This window comes from Neophocaena asiaeorientalis, unplaced genomic scaffold, assembly GCF_003031525.2.
Source record: "Neophocaena asiaeorientalis asiaeorientalis breed wild unplaced genomic scaffold, Neophocaena_asiaeorientalis_V1.1 scaffold544, whole genome shotgun sequence".
NCBI lineage: Eukaryota > Metazoa > Chordata > Mammalia > Artiodactyla > Phocoenidae > Neophocaena > Neophocaena asiaeorientalis.
The window spans coordinates 73,751-97,858 of NW_020173921.1; the positions used below are offsets into that span (position 1 = coordinate 73,751).

Below are 24,108 nucleotides of genomic sequence, written 5' to 3' on the forward strand. Positions count from 1 at the left end.
GGAAAGTGCTATATTTATAATAACAGTATTTAACATCCTTGCATTCATTCTGAATGCTAAGCATAATTGCCCAGAAAGCTTTAATAGTGAAATCCTAAAAATACATTTCAACTCTGACCTGCTTTTCCCAGTTGTTCTGGTCTCAGTATTACTTTAGCTAAAATTAATAAGCACATGGGACTATGTAAAAGTACTAAGTCATTCCTTGGTTTAGCTATTTGACACCTTGTATCTCTCCCTTCCCATTCTAATTGAGAATTTCATCTTTCTATAATATTTTCCTATTACACATAAAGCATCTCTACCATTTCGAATATGGAAATATCTTTTGACCCAGTCTGAGTCCCACTATGTAAACATAACTTTAACGATTACTATGCAAGTCATGGGAGAAGAAGGGGAATGAAGTCGCTAAATTACTCACCCTTGTTGCTCTGAAGTAGAGTTCAACTGTTATACTAAAATAAGGAAATTTTATCTCATTTGTGTTCAATTTATTACAAAAATGGCCCCATTTTTCACCCCTCTATATAGCCATACCCCTTGCAATGCGACTTTGTCGCTATCAAGAGGTGGCATTTGTTTTCCCACCCCTTGAATCAGGGCTCGGTTTGGGACTTGCTTTGGCAACACAATGTGGCAGAGTTGATGGCATGCTGGCTCTGAACCAGGGGCCTGGAGAGGCCTTATGTGCTTCTGCCTGCTCTCTTTGGACCCCTGCCGTTACCTTGAGAACAGGGCCATCGTTGGAGGATGGGAGACCATCTGAGTAGACATGCTGTCCATCAGAACCCGACCTAGACCAGCCACCCTCAGCCAACCCATCAGCTGAGCACAGATACACAGCAAACCTAGACAAGACCAGCTGGGAGCAAAGTCACTGAGCTAATAATCCCAGTCTAAACTGCTAAACCACAGGAGAACAAGCTAGACAAATGAATGTGTTAAGCCACTGAAGTTTAGGGTGATTTGTTACACGCCAGTAGCTAACTAATATATCCTCTCGTCTTTTGCTTACTTATTTAGAAGTAAAATTAGGAAGTAATACTAGGCAAATAAAAAATTAGACATAGTAATTATATCAAATCTATTTTCCTCAAAATATCAATATTTACATTTTGGCTGTTGGGGATATTAACATTTACTGAGCACCTTTTAGTTACTAGGCACTTGTTTTACTCCTACAAAAATCCCATAAGTACGAATTATCTTTATCTTATAGAAAAGGAGAGTAAGGTAAAGATAGCAAGGAACATGTCCAGGTTCACATAGCTGGCATGGCAGGGCTGGATTAGAACATGGGACACAGGAATGTGAATCCATTTATTCTACGATAGGTCACCATCATTTCCACAATGAACTGTTAAGTCTAGGCTCTCCCTGGAGTGGTTCTCCAGAAACTAGGAATATGTGTTCCCTGCCAAATGACCAAGATGCTACCCCAGAAGGTTCTGAAGAATAATTTATGCATATTATACAGGCATACTCACTTAGGCTTTTTCTCATTCTCCAACAAAATCTTAAATGGCAAAAATACCACAGCTATGCCTTCAAATTCTCAACTCAAGTTCTATGTGCAATTACCATAACAACAATTGGATGGAATATTGACTAACGAAAAGTGAAAATATCTTCCAGTGTAAAAGGTCTTGATTTATTTGAAGCCATAATTGTTGTTTCTAGTAGCAAATGATTACTATTGATTGCCTTATTGACTATAATCTCATGATATTTAATGCTAGAAGGCAAAAGGCCGCACATCATTCATAAAATCAACACTAAGCCTAAAGGTATATTTTTCTAGGATGGCCAATGAAAATTTGAGTTATGTCATCTGAAAATTAAGAAATACAGATGATCGGATGCATGCCTTAATTATAAATAACCGAGATAGTTTTGGATTAGTAAAGCGTACTTGTACTTAACCATACATTACAATAGATATTTTAATAATTTTATTCATTTGAATATCACATTTTCTACAAAATTATATTACAAATTATACTACCTTATATTGCAGTAATACAATACAATAATACGTGGTTAAATAAATCAACTAAATAGGCATCAGTTAGATGTTTTTCCAGTGGACTCTGTCAGGTAAATTATTTGCAACAGCTATAAACCCAGAGTAATAAATATTTAAATATAATTTTCTGATTTAAATAAATATATGGCATTTCAGGACCTAGACAACACTCTGGTAAGAAGACAATAAAAATCACAAGTCACTGGAAATTTATAGCAACCAGTTTTCCAAAGTTTTCAGAGATAAATTAAAGCAAGAATCATATGCATTTGTTAATATTATGGTTATGGTTATTGTTATTAGTTTAACTCAGGGTGAAAGAAAAGATCATTGATCAAGATGACGAAAGTAGGTAATGCCCGTAAGTCAGAAACTGTTGAAACATGAACACTCTAGACTATAGAACACGTGAACTGTTGCACACTGTCCACATCTCCTGGAGCCACATGGTTCATGACAAAAAGGAATTTGGTTGTTCTCTTTTCTTTTCATTAAACTTAAGAGATCTTGAAGAGACCAGATAATCTCAATATCAAATGGAAAAGTTTCACAGTTGCTGAAACATCTTAGATCCCTGTAAAGATTTGCTGCCATGTGTGCCCATATTATCTTAAATGTCACTCTTGAATGAACCAAAATCGACAACGTTTTAGCTAGAAAATGTCAGGAACACTGTGGCGAGAGTAACAGTTGCCACTGGATGTTTCTCTCTCACGACTAAATGATATGTTAACAGTAAAGTGCAGCAGAATCAAGTTTAATGCTGAAGAAATTAGTTTTTAAACTTTAAGTCAGTTAGGGTTTGATTGACAACATACAAGAATGAGAATTTTAAAAGCAAACTAAATTACATGATCTGAAGCAATTACTTAAAATATTGAATTCTATTATGAAGCAGATGTTTACATTGGCTTTTCTATTTGCTCCTTTTCATAAATGCAACCGAGTAATACTCCTATTTTCTCAAAGATCTAAAGTAAAGATCTGGGCTCAGCGTTTAGGAATGGTGATCACTTCATTGAACCCCTGCCAGATGGCCTTTTTCTAAAGTGATATTCAGAGCCTAGCTCTTGCATCTACCTTGGTTGTATAACAAGAGTTGGTTTGGCTATGTCATTACGAGGAAGGCTGACAGTGGGGATAACTGTCATCAAGAGTGGACTCTTGGAGCCTGTGCTCCACAACGGGAGAGGCCACAACAGTGAGAGGCCCGCGTACCGCAAAAAAAAAAAAAAAAAAAAAAAAAAGAGTGGACTCTTCACCACCTCACACCAGTCAGAATGGCCATCATTAAAAAATCTACAAATAATAAATGCTGAAGAGGGTGTGGAGAAAAGGGAACCCTCCTACACAGTTGGTGGGAATGTAAATTGGTGCAGCCACTAGGGAAAACATAATGGAGGTTCCTCGAAAAATTAAACATATAACTACCCTATGATCCAGCAATCCCACTCCTGGGCATATATCAGGACAAAACTATAATTCTAAAAGATACATGCACTCCTATGTTCACAGCATCACTATTTACAACAGCCAAGACATGGAAGCAACCTAAATGTCCATCAACAGATGAATGGATAAGATGTGGTACATATAAACAATGGAATACTACTCAGCCATAAAAAAGAATGAAATAATGCCATTTGCAGCAACATGGATGGACCTAGAGATTATCATACTAAGTGAAGTAAGTCAGACAGAGAAAGACAAATATCATGTATCACTTATATGTGGAATCTAAAATATGACAGAAATGAACTTATCTACAAAACAGAAACAGACTCACAAACGTAGAGAACAGATTTGTGGTTGCCAAGGTTGGGGAGAAGGATGGAGTAGGAGTTTGGGGTTAGCAAATGCAAGCTATTATATATAGGATGGATAAACAACAAGGTCCTACTGTACAGCACAGGGAACTATATTCAACATCCTGTAATAAACCATAATGGAAAAGAATATGAAAAAGATTGTATATATATGTATAATTGAATCACTTTGCTATACAGCAAAAACTAACACAACATTGTAAATCGACTATACTTCCATAAAATAAATTTTTTAAAAAGGAAGAGTGAACTCTTCATTTTGTTTACTGCTAGTAGTAGCCATATAACATCTACAGTAATACTAAAGGAACCTAAGGAAAATCCCCCAAAGAAGGGATGTTTAAGACCACTCCTATAGAAACAGAGAAATCAGAATGTAGACCTCAGCTGGGGGTCTATGCCTCAGCCAGAATATAGACATCCCCTCTCCTGCCTCATGGGCTATGCTGTCAGGGATCCAGGGATCCCTGAATGATGCTCCAACCAGTAACAGGTCAGTGGGGCGAGGTCGTTCCTAAGATAAACCAGAACATGGCAAACCTGAAGAGAGCTGTCCTCTGGGAGAGTCTTGCCAGCATCAGAAACTAATCTTTGAGAGAAAGAACCACCCCTTGAAATAATTTTCACTTTAGGACTGACTTGGCTGAACTGTGTTTGCTTAGGTAATGAGGCGTGAGTTTCTGTCCTGTTATAAGCTGCTGTAGACAGACTCAGGAATATGCTTTCAGATGAGGTCTGCTATACCTGCTCAAGTTCCATGGGTTCTTTTCTGGAATGAGGGCAGCATCTTCAATACACCCCGTGGTAGTCCAGCTTGGGTCAAGCTGGCCTGAAAGCTAGTTTTCTAGCCATAAAGAAAAGCAGCAGATTTCTTTACGTGGTTTATACTGGATTATAGAAATATCACCTGAAAACCATCATATGGTATTTTCTCTTTGACAGTTGATAAACTTCCTTTTTTGGTCAGCAGCCACGTGGCTTTGGTAGGTATGATATCTCTGAACAACAGCAACTTCCTGAATTATTTCATTTTGCAACTCGTGAATTTTGTCATTTATAACAGTCAAATTTTAAACACAGTAGAGGCCACATTAAGGTAATTAAAGAAGAAAGGTGAGCCTTATTTTCACTATATATTTAGTTTTCCACAAAGAATTGAAATTCAAATGAGATTGTCTTTATTCAGAAAACAAATTGTGTTGCAAGCAGTCCAAGAATCTCATTCTGGTGTCACACAGAGATGAGTGCCTCACATACTTTTCTTGTTTAATCTAGAAACAAAAAGTTTCTAATCTAGAAACGAATACTTGGATATCAACTATTTATCTTATGGACAAATATGTGTGGTCATGTATCATAATACACAGCATGTAACACTGAAGAAACTCAAACATCCCATATATGGTAAATAAAAATCAAAGCGGAACATATTTTTAACATAAGCGTTATGTGAATCTTACATTTGACTATAAACCATTTAAGCTGTAATTCTCATTCAAGACATTGTCTTTTCTACTTGGTGCTTTATTTCTTCCTGATAACGATATTCTCCATAAGTATTTTCACCTCTTGGTGACAGGGACTATTTGAAGGCAACAGTTAACAGATATGAGGAATTAGAAGGGAAATCTTTGAAGCCAGATGTACTGAATGTTTTTCAATACCTCATAGCCTGTGAGAATCTATTTATTACTAAGCAATACCAACCATGTATCTAAAATATCAAAATAGCCACTAAGATTCTAGTGAGATGGCAGCTTTAAATTACAGAGAATATATCTGTTTTCCTTGCTTATTCTTACTTGTTCCTACAGGTAAAGTCCCATTAATAAAACAGGAATATGTAAAGCATTTATTTAAAGCCATGGTCTTGCAATGATGTTTATTCTAAAGGAAAAATATTCAAGAGATTCCTAAGAAGGAGGATCCACTTAAAAAACAGTCATCTCTCAATGGACTTCTCTTCAATTATACGATAATTATATGGCTATCCTTCCTTCCCCCTCACTGTTCTGTGAGGAAAAGTAATTAGCAAGTAGCTTACAACATGTGTAATTTGTCTTATAATAATAATGGACGCTCATTCTGTCTATAAATACTTACTGAAGAAGCAAATATCTGACAACGGCTCAGCAAACTCAACACAGGCCACACAGTCTAATCTGAGATGATCTCTCTGGCTGTCCAATTACATGGCAGTTCATGAAACAAAGGAATGGTGCTGTTTTTGTTCTATTTGAAAATAAAACTAGACACATGAAATGCAGAAGGATGCAAATGATTGTGTGAAGGGAAATTCTAGATGACTAAGACACTTCTATCCTCTACACTTTGAGTACAAAGCTGTGAATGTGTGAAACGACTGCTTGAATGGAGGGGTTAACAGCTTCTCTCAGCTGCAACCTGCAGCCCTCTCCACATGGCTTTCTTTACCTCTGAGTCTGGTAACCAGTAACCTGGCGGGGTTTAAGGCGTTCCCTATAACCCAGTCTGGGATATTGCACAATCCTTACGGTTTTCCTAAATGTTGCCCCTGCCTTTTAAACATTCCCTTTATTCAACTCTTCCACACTATTCTATTTTGAATGTGCCATCCCTTTTCTGTTGGACCTTGACTATTACAATTAGTTCTACTTATTTATTTCCTCAGGAAAAACTCCACTGATAAACTAGGTGTACATAAAAACAAAGCATTTATTTAGACTTGGACATTTCATGAGCACATCAATGATGTTGCAGCACAAAAATATAATGCTTAATAAATGTCTGAATTATTTATGATTTATCTAGAAATATGTAGAAATAACTACCACCTAAACAAGTGTAGAAAGATTTATGACAGTCATCGATATGGTAAGTCTACCTTAGGTGAAGCACATATTTTAAATTATTTCTATAAAATCACTGAATTGCTTTTATGGAAAGCACAAAAACAAGTTAAATATTCTAGTTCAAAATATTTTCAAGAACACAATTTAGTTTTACAAATAAGTATGAAAAGTGATCTTTACCTTTCCACCAATTTCTCCTTTGCTACCTTCGAAGCCTTGCTCTCCCTGTAGAAGAGGAATGTAACGTGTATAATAACGGGCACTACTTTTAACACAAGTAATAATAATAATCGTAGTTTCTAATATTGAAAAATCAATAATTGTATATATTAAAACCATTTCTGAAATGTAAGCTCGAAGCCAATATTAACTTATACAAAATTTAAACATTTCTAAACACTGAAGGAATAATTTTCTAGGGTAAAACCTATATAGCTTCACTACTTGCAATGCAATTTAGCCTCCATAGACCGGAATTTCTGCAACCAAAGTACCTTTCTCATAGGTGTTTTGAGAACTGAATGCATCAAATAGCGTGCCTGGCACAGACTCATTTAGCCATTACTGTTGTTATTACTACCACTATTTATTCCACCAGATCCAGTAGAAACATCCTTCTCAAGCTGACTTCCATGGAAGACCGTCCCAGGGAGAGGTGTGTGATGAACGAGGCCAGGGTTCGGGCTCTGGCTCTGACACCGGTGCCAGGCTCTTTCCCACCCAGATGGCCTGCCTCTCCAGCACAGAACGGGTGTGGGCTCTCACTCATCATGTTGTTTCTGAGAGGTATAAACCCCCTGTTCTTCAAGTAAAACCTCTCTGATCTGACAAGCTTATTTTCCCACTTAACTCTGCACAGATATTTAGAGTACTGATGTTTCATTCACACGATCAACAAATATTCATTGAACAGCAAATATACATCAGGCACTCACAACAGCGTAGCCAGCAAGGGAATGCTGGGGGTGGGTCATACCCACCCCTCCACCCACAGGAAGCGGTCAGTAAACCGAGACGAGGGATGGAGGGTTTCTTATCTCCAGTTTTTATCTGCAGTGCTTCAAACAAGGTGACACTTAATGTAATTAAAATTTGTATGTAAGACAAGGAATGCCTGCTTTTTTACTATGCATATATTATACATGTACTCATACACCCGATGACACATACACACACACCCGATTAAGTCATTACTTCCGGGGCTTCTGGTGGCGCAGTGGTTACGAATCCGCCTGCCAATGCAGGGGACACGGGTTCGAGCCCTGGCCAGGGAAGATCCCACATGCCGCGGAGCAACTAAGCCCGTGCATCACAACTGCTGAGCCTGCGCTCTACAGCCCGTGCTCCGCAACAAGAGAAGTCACTGCAATGAGAAGCCCACGCACTGCAATGAAGAGTAGTCCCCGCTCGCTGCAGCTAGAGAAAGCCCACGTGCAGCAACGAAGACCCAACGCAGCCAAAATAAAATAAATTTAATTTAAAATAATAATAATAATTACTTCTGCTTTATCTACCTTCAAAAAAGGTACAGGAAAGAAAGTAAGTTAGTATTTGGGTATATTTGCCACTGAATGTGTGGTCTATCTTTTTCCTACCACTTTTCCTAAAATATAGACTTTAACTTGATCTGTTAATTCAAGCTGACACAAAGCTGCTGAACACCGCAGTACATCGGCCACAATGCCAGCATGAGGCAGCCACCATAAACAGCTGCTGGAAGGTCCTAAACTGTTTCCCAGAAGATAAATCTACACATCCCTTGGCTGGCAACTCGACTCACAGATGCAGCACCCGCTGTATCAATGGGTTTTGTCTAGAACTGCTGTGAAGAAGTGCAGAAGCTTGCCATTTCATCACTGCCAGTTCAATCTTAGTATCTTCATCAAGTAAGTAAAGGAAGATTTTTCAAAAGCTGTAACTACAAATACGTGCATATCTTTTTAACGGTAATTTTTAGCTACAGAGCAAAACCTAGATGCGACAGTAACTTCTGACTTCCTGTTGCTAAGATCTGTAAAACTTCTCCAGAGCATAGAAATGATATGCTTGGCTTTGGTGGGCATCTAATATTGCACCAATAATGCTCTCCCCTGTGGCGGGATTATCTGGGTGGTATCATGACAGCTGGCGCCACCTGAAGGGGCTCCCTATCCCTTCAGGAAACTGGAATAAACCAGTCTCTGTGTTTCCAGTAATGCTGGTCACCTACAATCATATTTCTTCCCAGGAGGAAAAATCAGCCCATGGACAATAAAGGGGTGAAATGAAATTTACCTTGGTAAGGAGAAAGATTCTAGGCCCAGAAAGAAGCACCCTAGCCAATGCAAAAATCCCTACTGATTATGAATTTATCATTCTGAAAGAATTTTTTGAAGAGATTAGTTGTAGCATCTTTGTAATATTTAATGTTTTATATCATTGTAACCATTATGTTTAGCTCAATCTGGGAAATACAAAAAGGAAAAGAAGTAACCACACACTGTCAAAGGTAGTAAAGCCTGTTCCAGTCTTCATTTTAGACTCAACAGTGAAAACATTCCCAGAGCAGCTGTGCTCACTCCCCGGGCCCCCATGAAGCATCATTGCCCACTTCTCCAGAGGAGCATATGGCTAAACCTCTCCGATAAAGCTCCCTCCTAAAGTAGGTCCTTTGAGAAGGGATCGCTTCCATGGGCTCTCTTTGGAAAGGAGGTTCAAGTGCTGGTTGACTCAGGGAATTCAATTTCATCAAACACATTTTCTAAATCTTCACTATATTTATGTACACATTCAACTTTCAAGATGTTAAAGTTCTTAACTAATATGAAACATTAAAAATCTCTTTACCTTTTGACCAGGTAAGCCTGGAGCTCCATGTAAACCATTTTCGCCCTAAAAGAAATACACAGAATAAATTTTGTTAGCCACAAAAAACAAGTGAATAAAGAAATTTTTGTGTTTTTTTAACAACTTGTTCTAGGCTGGGAGGAAAGGCAGCCTAATGCTGAATGTGTATCAAGTACAGGGGTACAGGGGGCTTCGCACCCATCCTTCATCTCCCAACTCCAGGACTAGTACTTGCATTCAGAAAATAAGAAAATAGAGGCTCTGAGCGGTTCGGTAGCATGCTCACAGTCACCAACTAGGAGCATCACCGAAGATTTGAATGGAGGTCTCTCAGACTGCACAGCTCATGCTTTCCCACGTGCCACTTAGTGCCCTTCATTTTATTTTCTCTCTTTTAAACCTCTGGGCATAACATTAAAATCTGACACAGGCTGTCTATGGACCAGGCACTGTTCTCACAACACATCTATCAGGTAGATACAACTATTATGACCATCTTCTTATGGATGATTACACAATCGGGATACAGACCTGGAATTCAAGTTCACCTACTTCATCTCTGCACACCTAATCACCCACCTGCACTGTCTCATGGAAAAGATTTCATTCTGGCTTGTAAGTGACCTCTTATCTAAAAACTAAATATATACATATATATAAAATATTTTTATAGATATAAAGCATATCTACTTTCTTTCTCATTCCCGTTGATTGCCTTTAGATCAGTTTTGAAGACGTGCCCAATGCCGTTCTACTTGAAACAGTTCCTTGGGAGAACTTTGAGTTCTTTCCATCCATCTGGTTCCTGTGTTGGGTACAAAGGTTTTTCAGCAGATGCCTATCAGCTTCCATTACTGGAATTCATGGGCCATCTCTTTGACAAGTCTGGTTTGCAAATGGCACACAAGCTAGAACAAGATACTCCTGGGAGGATGTGCACATTCCCAGTGGAGCCTCAGGAATTCTGCTGCTTCAAGGATGTGACTTGGGCTCCCAAATTTCCAGGTTTAGAAAGCTCAAAATAAACTAACATTCTACTGACCCGCTTTATTTCTAGCAAACATTTATGAAACAACAGCTTGTTTTTAAAGTGTTACCTAAAATGAAGTTAGACACCACTTCTTAGAGTTTTAAAAATAAAATTCAAATATATGAAGAAAAAAATCATATCTTCAAATTTTAAAATAGCAATAATATGTTCTGTTTAAGCCTAAAGAGATCATTATTGTTTCATTAATTAATACATTTTTGGAAAGGCTTAGTCATTTTTTCCAACAGTGTACTGCTATATACACAACATATTTTAAAGACTAAGGCTTTTCTTTGACTAGATTAAATTATCTGTGCTGTACAGTGTAACTGCTAGCATCACAGAATATACTAAACACTAAAGGCAAAACTTTGTGGCCAAGTGTTGAGGCATCAGTAAAATACAGTGTACTTATCTATGTAATAAATATATTTCTATCATTTAAAAAGTTGTTATAGTTCTAGACCTGAGGCATCCCACAAACATATTAGAAACTTCCCATTTCACTTAATAAAGTGAAAGTCAAAGCACATTAAGTTTTTGACACCAGGGAACATTCTATGGAAACTGAGCTGTTACTCATCACAGAAGTATGTCCACTTGTCCATGAGGAGCAGAATTATTTTCACTGGTTGGTCCAATATAATGTTTTACATCATATTACAAGTTACACACAATAACAATATATGGTTTGCAATCTGGTAAGGTACATTGACACAGTCTACACTGCCAAAAATACTTTTTGGAAAAAGGAAAGCAATGTCAGTAGCTCCTTCCCTTTTTCTTTGCTCACAGCTCACTCCTATGTGTCATGTGCTCCAAAGACTGGCACCTAAAGGGCCACCTCTGGCACATGTCAGGTTAGGGTCACACCCAGATGCACTGTCAACTGGGTACCATTCTTCCTTGACAGGAAGAATGTTTCTCTCTTTAATGGACACTGGTTTTACGATTGTTGCAATTAAAATATTTTCCTATGGCCAGTGTTAATTGGTCTCTGCTCTTTCCTGACCCAAAATTTGTTTTGTAAACATAATTCTAAGCTCCATGGATAACCCAATGGACACCACTGATTACTCTTCCAGGAAATGAGTTGGCTTCACGCGATACAACAACATATGAAAGATTTTGAGATACTGGGAAACTTTTGAAGCTTAAAGTCTGTAACTTTGGTATTCAGAAACCAATTTATTTTCTTCTCACAGATTTTCTCAAAGTTACCAGAGATGTCTGACATAGAAACTTATAATCATGTAAAATCATTTGTCATTTTTCCAGTCTGAAGGATAGCTTAGCATATTCGTTTCTGACTATATCTCAAAAAAAAAACAACTACTAAGTAGCATAACAACTAAAGAAGAATATAGTCTTAAAGAGCAAAATTTTGTTTAACAGATTAACAGACTATGTTTCTCCTGTCAGGACTTTATCTGAAACCTAATTTATGTCAACAGAATGAGCCCTTCTTTACTCTGAATCACAGTTTCAAAGCTCTGGTGCCCATGCAGCTTGGGGTCAAATTGAATTCTATCCAACAAATAAATGCCTGCCTAAAATTACTGGATGAGCAGACATTAGCTGTTTTTTCTAAACTCTTGCTGTCCCTCGGTGCTCCCAGTCTCAGCACAGGAGGAAATAAGAAGCCTCTTTTTTGGCTTCCCATCAATACTTTAGCCCATTATTGAAAGAAAATCATAATCAATGTTTCCTGTATCTACTATAACTTTCAAAATTTGTTCCTCTGGCATATACTTTCTATTACAGGTTTTTCCATCAAAGGGCCTGCGTCCCTTTCGTATTACAGATTCAAGCTCCAGATGGGCAATGTATGGATACGTGTAATATAAAGCAGGGCAGAATCTAACATTGCTGCTGATAGCATCGATGCCATGGCATTAGTGTAATACAGAGCGTGCCTTCAACTTCACAGAGTAACCTAAAAAGTCCTTTACAGAATTCAAAGTAACCTCTTTGGAAAGCTTTTGGAAAAAAACTTAAGTGTGATTTAAGAGCAGCTGGTGGCTTTCTGAAAAGCTGATCAAAGGATTTCCTTTTACCTCCTTTTTAATCACTGCTCATTTCCCGGAAGTAAGCACAGCTAGGCATACAAGATAAATTATTAGTTTTCCTGATTTCTTTGACATTGGAATCAATGTCTTTTCTTATGCAGGAAATACATGCTGTCTGAAAGACATTTAATAAAGAATCACACTCCCTAGGGCTGTAGTTTGCAAACCTAGTACCAAGGAGACCAAGCAAAGAAAGGCAGATTAAGCAGGTAAATGAAAATTCCCTTATAACTAGACCCAAGCCTGGAAAATAGAAAGTTATATACTCTGTTTTGGCGATTTTTTCTTTTAAAAGTTAGGCATTCAGACTTTGATTAAAAAGTCTGAGATCCTGGGGCTTCCCTGGTGGTGCAGTGGTTGAGAGTCCGCCTGCCGATGCAGGGGACGTGGGTTCATGCCCCGGTCCAGGAGGATCCTGCATGACGCGGAGCGGCTGGGCCCGTGGGCCATGGCCGCTGAGCCTGCGCGTCCGGAGCCTGTGCTCCGCAATGGGAGAGGCCACAGCAGTGAGAGGCCCGCGTATCGCAAAATAAATAAATAAATAAATAAAATAAAATAAAATAAAAAGTCTGAGATCCTGCAGATGTAGAGAATGGACTTGAGGACATGGGGAGGGGGAAGGGTAAGCTGGGACGAAGTAAGAGAGTGGCATGGACTTATATATACTACCAAATGTAAAATAGATAGCTAGTGGGAAGCAGCCACATAGCACAGGGAGATCAGCTCAGTGCTTTGTGACCACCTAGAGGGGTGGGATAGGGAGACTGGGAGGGAGATGCAAGAGAGAGGAGATATGGGGATATTTGTATATGCATAGCTGATTCACTGTGTTATAAAGCAGAAACTAACGCACCATTGTAAAGCAATTATACTCCAATAAAGATGTTTTAAAAAAAGTCTGAGATCCCATTTATAACACTGTTTCCATATTTAAAAATGTAATTTGACCTATCATTTTACTTAGAGCAAGTTTCCCAGGAACACAATCTTCTGTTTGAATTTACTGTACGCTTGGAAGTATATCAATATTTTCCCACTAATTAATTCATATTCATTAAGAGTAAATTTACTTAAATTGAGTTTTGAGTGAAATAGCTGGAACAAATATCTGAAGTGGAATGCCAGAATCCTAGCATGAAAACCAGTAAAGGAAGCAGCCAAAAGTAAATCTGGTTATGATTTTGTGTATCACTAACTTGACTTCTATAATTCCGACAATAGGCATGCTGTACTCAGGCCATAATCTTTCGGGATTTAATTTTTATATGGTTCTAAATTCCTGCCACTCAACTAAATATTTCAGGAAATTAAACATATACCTCCTATATTTTTTCTGCTATCTCGTCCAATCAGAGTCCTTTTATTTCAGGGAAGAGTATTTTTTCCTTCTATATTCTGGGACTTCATTCCAAGAAATAAATTGTTAAGTAAAAAATCTATGTACTTCTTAGGGTTTAAAACTTCAAACTTTTTGAATTCTTTGTATTTGTTGGATCCTTCATGCAGCTAACACATGGGGATATATTATCACATGAATGTTCAGAATAAGGCAAATTTAAAACATTCTTAAACAAAAATGAATGAGACCCTATTATTACTTATTCTTATGGTCATTTCAAAGAAAAGAAAGCCAGCCCACCATCAGTAATACATGGTCAATACATGTTTTAATCATAGTAATATAAATGTGGGGAGTTAGCAGCAGCTGAACCCAACATCTACTTTCTCAAAAACTATTAACCTGAGTGTATCTGTGTGCACACAAGTACATGCAAGGGCACACACCTAGAGAACAAGCAGGGTGGGTATTCTGAAATACAGGGACAGGTGTAAATTTATACATTTGTATCCACCAGCTCCACCAAAGAATCTGCTAAGGCACTGACCCTATTGAAAGCTTCTTAAAGTCAGGCTAGTTTGCTGTTTAATTTGCATTGTGGAGAGCAAAACAAAACAATTTGATGTATGGATATTGAAACAATGCCTTCTGAACCCAAATTAACCTTTCCCAAATTTCTGCCCATTGGTCTTATTTCACACAGGACAAATATCATATGGGACTTATACATGACACCCCTTTGTGTCACCATTAAGCCTATTCAGTAATCCAATCATTTTTCAAATGACAGTGTGGAGTCCCTTCATATTATAGTAACTGTTCCATGGGCACACACTGTCCTTTAAAATGTGGCACTGAGAATTCAGCACATCACTCCAGATATGGTCTCAACCACACAGAGATGAGTACTGGCATACGCACCCATACACACACACACCTCGTTCTGGATACTATACAACACCGGCATTACTACAACTTGCTTTTTTAAAGCTAAATTGCTTGTACATACATTGACCTTGTAGTCAACTAAAGCCATTAAGTTTTCCTTTCAAAGAGGATATTTTTACAATCCTTTTTCAAATTACTGGAGTGCAAATCACGCTGAGTTATTCAAATAAAAAACAAGTAATTTTGAAATGGTTTGGGGACGTAAACGTTTCTTTCCACTTACAGCAAAGTTAGGGAATTGAGCCTTGGCCAATGTTGTAAGACCACACTACAAAATCTAGGCTCCTATGTCATCAGTAAGGTTTTCTTCAAGTGGATCTGTTAAGAATGAGTGTGTGGGCTTTTCACTTTCTTGTGAGACTAGCTGGAAGGCAGTCTTTAGGCAAACTTGAAGCTTCACAACAGTACCAGGGAAACAGAAGACATTTAGTGTAAATCATCCACTGAACTATCTAGAGTGCGGTAACTGACATCTGAATCAAGTATTCTAACAGGAGATAATTGAAGATATAAAGAGAAGGACAGTGTCATCGGTAAGCTCCTACTTGGAGACAGTGAGACACCGGTAACTATTTCTGGTCAGAAGTAGTAATTTAGTAGTAATTTAGAGTTCTACTCTGTATCAATTACTTCTACTGGAGCTTCAATGCATTGAAGGCATTGGTTACTTATCTTTAGACCTGAGATAAATGGCTGTGAAGGTCTGGAGGAAGAACACGCCTTAGCAACGTTGTAAGAAAGTCAGGAGATGTGCAAACCTAGTACAGAGGACAAGGCAGCAAAATCACCTAGAGATTTATGCTGGAGAGAGAAGGGAGAGCATGTTGTCTCCAAGGGAAATGGGAAGCCAGTTCTGGGGCTGCACACTCTTCCCTCTATTTCTGTTTCACCTCCAAAGCACCGCTGTCAGCTTCACCAGACATGGGAGGGTCTCTGGCCCTCCTATTCCCTGAAGTGAGCGTCTGCAGATAGTACAGGAGATTTGGACCGAAGCCTCGCGGCTTTGGAGGCCTTTCCAATCCTCCCTCGGCATGGTTTTCTAACAGTCATCCTCTGTTTCTCTTCTCTATTGACTTGAGCTCTGAACAGCTCAACAAACATTATGCAGAACCAAGGAGGTGCCACGCGCTGGGCCAGGTGCTGGGGTGAAAGGTGTGAGAGGGATCCCCGGCCCTTGTTCTCCAGGAGGTCACAGTGGGGACCAAGACACACAGACTATGTGGGTAATGTAAACAAAGCGCTACACGAGTAGAGTGCAGGGCTGCTAAGTCTGCCTGGTGGCCAAGGAGAATTCATGAAATAGATGCAATTTTTCTTGAGCTGTGAAGTCAGTGATCTGTGAAAATGCAGTGATGGTGGGAGGAAAGGAAGATGCTGACTGTGGTCATCCTCTTGAATCTTCTTCTCTTACCCAACAAGTTCATGCATGACCTTCCACAGGCTATGACAACCCTGACTAGGCTGCAAAAAGCTCCTTTAGACACAGCCACATTAAGAAAATTCTATTATCTGAACTTGTAGACGTCTATATAAAATAACAATTACACCTCTAAATTCCCTATTGAGTATCTCAGTAATCTACATCAGAAATAAAATAATTAGGACAAAACTATAACTAGAAAAGACACACGCACCCATATTTTCATAGCAGCACTATTCACAATAGCGCCAAGGCATGGAAGCAACCTAGATGTCCATCATAAGATGAATGGATAAAGAAGATGCGGTATGTGTGTGTGTGTGTGTGTGTGTCTGTATACACACACACACACACACACACAGGAATATTACTCAGCCATAAAAGAGAATGAAATAATGCCATTTGCAGCAACATGGATGGACCTAGAGATTATCATACTAAGTGAAGTAAGTCAGAAAGAGAAAGATAAATATCATATAATATCACTTACATGTGGAATCTAAAAACATGATACAAATGAATTTATATACAAAACAGACATAGATCCACAGACATAGAAAACAGACTTGTGGTTGCCAAGGGGGAGGGAGGGGGAGGGAGGGAATGATTGGGAGGTTGGGATTAGCAGATACAAACTATTGTATATAGGATGGATAAATAACAAGGTCCTACTGTATAGCACAGGGAACTATACTCGATATCCTGTGATAAACCATAATGGAAAAGAATATGAAAAAGAAGGTATATATATGTATAATTGAATCAGTCTGCTGTATAGCAGAAATTAACACAACATTGTAAATCAACTCTCTACTTCAATAAAAGTTTTTTTGAAAAGATTAAAATAATTAGCCACTAAACTATGCAGAGAAACAGAGACTGTGTGATCTTTTTTATGGCAATATTTTAATATTTGTGTGCTAGATTCTCACAGTGAATTAAACCAAATAGGAACATTAGTAGACTAGCTTCTTAAAATCTGGCTAACCGTTTAGCAAATAAAAGTCGAGTGCCGGGGTGCCAGATCCACTGCATGTGTTGAGCCTGTCATCCATCTGTTGTGTTCTCTGCCAACTGCTCCACTTGGGGTGCGAGTGGAAGGCATTAGGAGGGAATAAGAAACCATTAAGAAATAAACTCAACTGCAGAGTGAGCAAGCCTCTTTTTCTTTTTCCTATCCTTCTATTACCTCTGTCCTTCTCGGGTTTCTGCTTATTTTAGTGCTATCTTGTATCAATATACTGCCCACAGATAAGACAATTAAATGAGACTTACTCCAGGTAAAGGCAGTCATTTTTCACTGATAATTCAAGTCTTATTCTTGTAACTGTAGTAAGTGAGGTCAAGAAGCAGGCTGACAAAACTGTTTTCTTTGTGGCCATTTTAACCATGAATAGAAATTGGTTATAATAAAACGTTCAATCCTACGTCCAGATTTGACTATACCTTTATTCACTGCAGGATTTTCTGAAACACAGGAGTATGTGTGTGACTCTCTGTTTAAGAGGTATCTTCTACTAACATGGAGCTCATACTTGTTTTATAAACCTTGACAATTTCACAGAAAGGAAATATCCCATTTTTAGAATAAAGCTGTATTGTACATTTTTTTCTCCTCATTTAGTGTTGAGATTTGGACAATAAATTGTCACATACTAATAGATATTTTAACTTTTTTGATCTTGGGAAGAACTCTGAAATTAATCTTAATTCTGAATTTCACTGGCAAACTGGATGAAACTAGATAATGCAGGGAGAAAGCCAAATGACAAAAAAAAAATTCTTCAGCTTTCTCAACAAATGCCTGTAAGTTTCGGAGTATCTGAGGCATTAATGCTACGTCTGGACCAGGGCTGTTGCAGAGTTCATTATAATTCACAACAGCTACCGGCCTTGTCTGCGCTTTCATAAACTGTAACAGCGTCTGCCTTTATTTCCTGAAGGTGCAGTCTTCTCATAAAATGTCTTTTTAAGGGAAAACCGAGATTCAAAGATCACCGTCATTTCATTTTCCAACAGAAAAGAAATATAAAGACAGTTAGGGAACAATGGATCTGTCCAGTTTGGTCTCATCCTCCTGCAAAGAGCTGGGGCTTCAGAGTTGATGGTGAAAAGACCCGGTACACAAAGCAGCTCTTAATGAGGACAGTTAGCCCAGCTATTTTTAAGACATGCAACTTGGCAACTCTCTCACCACACTATCAGATACACTTCTTAAGCGCCTTAATGCACGTGGCTTTTTACCTCTAGAAGTTTGATTTTTTTAAAAAAAGAACATCACGGTACTAGATGAAACACTTGTATTTTTGATCAAGTAAATATACAATTTATAGATATATTTGATCAAATGAATATAAAATTTACACACACACATATATATATATAATATCAAAAGCATATTTGGAGGAGAGCATAAATAGAGAAGTTTCTAGATTAGACACTGAGGTAAGGTTTATCTGGACAGTGTGGCCATGATGGGCCTGCATGGAGGTCAGACAGGATCTCCAGAGAGTCAAGTTTGAGAAGTTTGGAAGCATATTTTAAATATAATTTGGAAATGAGACAAAATAAAACTGCATTGTTTTCATAATACTTATTTCAGAAAGTAAAGCTAGACACAATGCTTTCATTTGGTGAAAAACACATGATGAGGATTTTCAAGAGATGGACACAATTTTCTGAGGCTGGGAGAATTATCTCTAAGGATAGGCAGACTTTAAAAGGGTCCATAGATTTCAAGACAAGGGACACAGCCCTCCCTGGAGCGGGAAGGAAGGAAGTCCCCTGTGCAGTTCCCTCTCTAGCCTGCAGATAAATGAATTTAAGATCTAATTCAGAACTGTCTGCAAAGGAAATGTGAGCACTTGAGGGACACTTCAGACAAGGTAATACGGTAAAGGTGCCAGAGCCATGGATTCACGTGGGTAGAGATTCAAATCCTGACTTCACTAGTAGTTAGCGATGAAACTTTGGGGAAATTTCTCCATCTGTGAAACAGTGATGATAAACGTACCCCATAGAAATGCAAATCAAAACTACAATGAGATATCATCTCACACCAGTCAGAATGGCCACCATCAAAAAATCTAGAAACAATAAATGCTGGAGAGGGTGTGGAGAAAAGGGAACACTCTTGCACTGTTGGTGGGAATGTGAATTGGTACAGCCACTATGGAGAACAGTATGGAGGTTCCTTAAAAAACTACAAATAGAACTACCATATGACCCAGCAATCCCACTACTGGGCATATACCCTGAGAAAACCATAATTCAAAAAGGGTCATGTACCAAAATGTTCATTGCAGCTCTATTTACAATAGCCCGGAGATGGAAACAACCTAAGTGTCCATCATCGGATGAATGGATAAAGAAGATGTGGCACATATATACAATGGAATTACTCAGCCATAAAAAGAAACAAAATTGAGCTATTTGTAGTGAGGTGGATAGACCTAGAGTCTGTCATACAGAGTGAAGTAAGCCAGAAAGAGAAAGACAAATACCATATGCTAACACATATATATGGAATTTAAGGGAAAAAAATGTCATGAAGAACCTAGGGGTAAGACAGGAATAAAGACACTGACCTACTAGAGAATGGACTTGAGGATATGGGGAGGGGGGAGGGTAAGCTGTGACAAAGTGAGAGAGTGGCATGGAAATATATACACTACCAAACGTAAAATAGATAGCTAGTGGGAAGCAGCCGCATAGCACAGGGAGATCAGCTCGGTGCTTTGTGACCGCCTGGAGGGGTGGGATAGTGAGGGTGGAAGGGAGGGAGACGCAAGTGGGAAGAGATATGGGAACATATGTGTATGTATAACTGATTCACTTTGCTATAAAGCAGAAACTAACACACCATTGTAAAGCAATTATACTCCAATAAAGATGTTAAAAAAAAAAAGAATAGCAGGCCATCTGACAATGGGTAATATATGTAAAGAGATCTTGTAAATCAATAAGAAAAATAACAACAATCCAATGTAAAGAAAGGGCAAGGGCATTTCAGAGAAAAAAATTCATATATAAATGACTTATAATCTCTCATACTTTTAAACATGGAAAGTAAAATAATAATGTGGTATAATGTTTCACCTATTTAATAGAAAATGGAAAAACTCAATAATGTGTGTTGTTGAAGAAGTCATGTGGAAATAGGTGTGTGTCCCACTGCTATGGAGTAATTGTCATGTGGCGAAATTTTTCCAATAAATACTTTAAAAATTAAAAAACAAAATCGTACCTCATAGAGATACCGTGGGGAATGAATGAAATAATGTAAAGAAGTTTCTTGATAGTATTTAGCACATAATAATTATAAAGTAAATGGCCACTATTATTATTATTGAAAAAGTTTGTACTCATATTTTTCGGTTAGGCTGAAAATTCATTAGATTCCTAATATCCAGTTTGTTTTAAGAAGTCAAAGTTTTCTAAGATATGTGACTTTTATTTTAACGTTTCCATTCAATATATTTTGAATAAATAATATAAATTCCCTCAAATGAGTTCTAGTTTAGTCTCTTAGTAAGCCAGGGTTTAGAATAAGAGAATCATTAAACTGTTTTCTTTTAAAATTATATCTACTGTTTTCCAAATATTTATTTATCAGCTGGCAACTGAGCTGGCAATCTCATGAATTATTTCATCTAATCTTTAAGACAAAACTAGATGTAGGTACAATATAATTCCCATTTCATAAAAAGAAAACTTAGAAACTGTAAGAGACATGTCCCAAGTTACACAGCGTAAGGATTTGAGCTGGGATTCAAACCCAAGATGTTTATAACTCTGGGTATTTAATAATTGAATGACAGAACAGTGAGGGCTATCACTTACTGCACACCTACCCCACGAAAAGTAAAATAAATTTATCAAAAGTTTTCCCACTAAAATAAACACTTTAGGACAAATTCTAGGTAATTCAGCAGATCGAAAATTGGTTTTAGCATAAATTAGGCTCTATTTTATTTAATTTTTTACTATCACATTATTAGGATTAAGATTATTGGAAGATAAGTATTCCTATTTTAAAAAACTATCCCTACTTCTCAAAAAACATATCTGATACATGACATACACAAGAGAAATAGGGAGTGAGGCCATTTTTTATTTGCAATATTCGAGCAGCAAATGCAAGCATGCTTTGAGTGTGAAGTCTGGAGGTAGGGCAGTGGGCAGGATTTGCTCCAGGGGCCCAATCTCATTTTCCCACTGCACATCATGAGGATGTGAGTTGTGAGCACCTGTGTGTGTGTGTGTGTGTGTGTGCGTATGTGTGTATGACATATGTGTGTATGCCCTTGTGTGATCTCATGCATTAAGCCACTCAGTTCTCTTGGAAACTTAACCATCCAATTTACTTGTGTTGACTGACAGTGGCTTCTGTCCAACCAAGCTGACCAGAAGTCACCAGTGACTAATATCTAAGAACCCTTGCTACATAGAGTAGATTTTCTTATTTGAACCCAGAACAGAAAATTTACCAAATATGTTAGGCAAAATCCTAACTGTGCTGAGTAAACGTAAAGGGGACAGTTATTTTTCTGTGGTGTGTTGGCAGTAAGGCTATGTATCTATCAGGTTAGAAGGTCTATGCAAGTCTGTACAAGGTGATGCGTATTATAATTACAAAAGAGCATAATTAAATGCTATAGTTCTTCTTCTTCAAAGTCTCCATGATTCCATATTACATAAAGTCTCCTGGGCCTCAGAAGAAAAATGCCACCTCAAGAAACTAATACTTTGTTCAGGGCCTTGACTTAAAAAGTTTACTGCTATCACCTCGACAAACTTCAAAGTGTAGGTTTATTTTAGGATAATGGGATTTATATGCAAATCACTTAATTTATTACTGTATCACATTGTATGTAAGTATAAAGTGCAGTTAATATACAAATTCTACTCTACTCTGCTCAGAATAGGCTTCCCTCCATTCATATAAATCAGTTTTCTAGTTTAAATATTAAACCTTAAAAAAAACCTTCCCTTTGCGAATATTTTACCTGAGATATAGGTTCTACGGCACTTTGCATATGTTCTTCTCCAAGTAAGCAAATTCTTTTTTTATTTTGTTTTTTAACAGAACTCTTAAGCACTTCTAATTCTAAGAAAAGAACCCCAAAGAATAACAACTGTTGAGAAGCAGAATCCAGGCCAAGCTCGGGGATGCTGTATGCATACTCTGGGAGACATGGCTCTGAGGATACATAACACTTTAAGAATAATTTTTCTTTGGAAACTTAGAAAAATCAATCAAGTTATTTTCATCATAAAATAATGGAAGTACTGTACCCCAAACATAAGTGCCCATCTTTACAACTATAATCTAAAATTTATGAAATTTAAAAAATTTTAAAAATTGATGTATCTTCATTGGAGTCAAATATTTAAAACTTATAAAGCATGCCAATAGATAACATAGTAGCTTTCTTGTTATTTTCATTTTGTGTATATTCATTAGAGATATTTTAAATAAATGGTAACCTGTGGATTATAGAAGTGAGAAAAATGCTCTTGAGGTGACATTTCTTCACTGATGAGTGTCCTTTAACAGCTAAATGAAGTGACAAGTTAGAAGTAGACCTGGCACCACCAGTGACTGTGCCCTTAAAGAGAGGATACGGTCAAAGACTTGGTGATTCCACAGATGTTGGGAAGGTCCCTGAAGATGCCTGACACCAGGACCCAAGAGCTAAGTGCAACCTGATACCATGGTTAGCACCACAGGAAGCTGAACAAATTCTCTGATTGTCTGTGAGGCTCTCTGAGAGCGACTCAAGTAAATTAAACTTGTGGAGACTGCTTGGGGAAACGAGAGAGAGTCTGCCAGGACAGTGTGCATTGGTTTTAGAGTACCATGGATACGGCCTCTCCTTCACCATGTTAGCTTTTTTTTTTTAACATCTTTATTGGAGTATAATTGCTTTACAATGGTGTGTTAGTTTCTGCTGTATAACAAAGTGAATCAGCTATACGTATACATATATCCCCATATCCCCTCCCTCTTGCGTCTCCCTCCCACCCTCCCTATCCCACCCCTCTAGGTGGTCACAACACCGAGCTGATCTCCCTATGCTATGCAGCTGCTTCCCACTAGCTATCTATTTTACATTTGGTAGTGTATTTATATGTCCATGACACTCTCACTTTGTCCCAGTTTACCCTTCCCCCTCCCTCCCCATGTCCTCAAGTCCATTCTCTACATCTGTGTCTTTATTCCTGTACTGCCCCTAGTTTCATCAGAACCTTTTTTTTTTTACATTCCATATATATGTGTTAGCATATAGTATTTGTTTTTCTCTTTCTGACTTACTTCACTCTGTATGACAGACTCTAGGTCCATCCACCTCACTATAAATAACTCAATTTCATTTCTTTTTATGGCTGAGTAATAGTCCATTGAATATATGTGCCACATCTTCTTTATCCATTGATCTGTCGATGGACACTTCAGCTTTTAAGTTCCCTGGAGACAGCGTCTTCACACAGATCTTGTGAGACTCACTCTTGTCACCAGTTTGACCAAATGGGCCCAAAGGGCTGAGGCTTTCCATTCCCAGAATTACTACATCCAAGTGATTCACTGCTAGCTAGTATATTCCCTTATATCTACTGCAGTTTTACTTTAAGTGGAGTGTTGGATGAATCATCTCATGAAATCTGGGCTTCTAGGAAAAGCAACAGCATCTTTAATTCTGGGTTGTGTTTGCCTGGAACACCACATCTTGCTCCAGCTCCTTCACTCAGCCCCAAATACCCTTGCTTTTCTAAGAAACTCTATTTTT

General features: G+C 38.0%; 1 protein-coding gene across 1 annotated transcript in view; it reads right to left on the minus strand.

Annotated features, from left to right (window-relative positions):
• Positions 1-24,108, minus strand: part of LOC112404312 (collagen alpha-1(XIX) chain-like) — a 160,223-nt gene that overhangs the window by 63,085 nt on the left and 73,030 nt on the right. The window contains exons 11-12 of the mRNA XM_024752145.1: positions 9,513-9,557; positions 6,867-6,911 (exon numbers count right to left, since the gene is read on the minus strand). Of these exons, the coding sequence (XP_024607913.1) occupies positions 6,867-6,911; positions 9,513-9,557 (90 nt within the window). The remainder of the gene's footprint in view (positions 1-6,866; positions 6,912-9,512; positions 9,558-24,108) is intronic.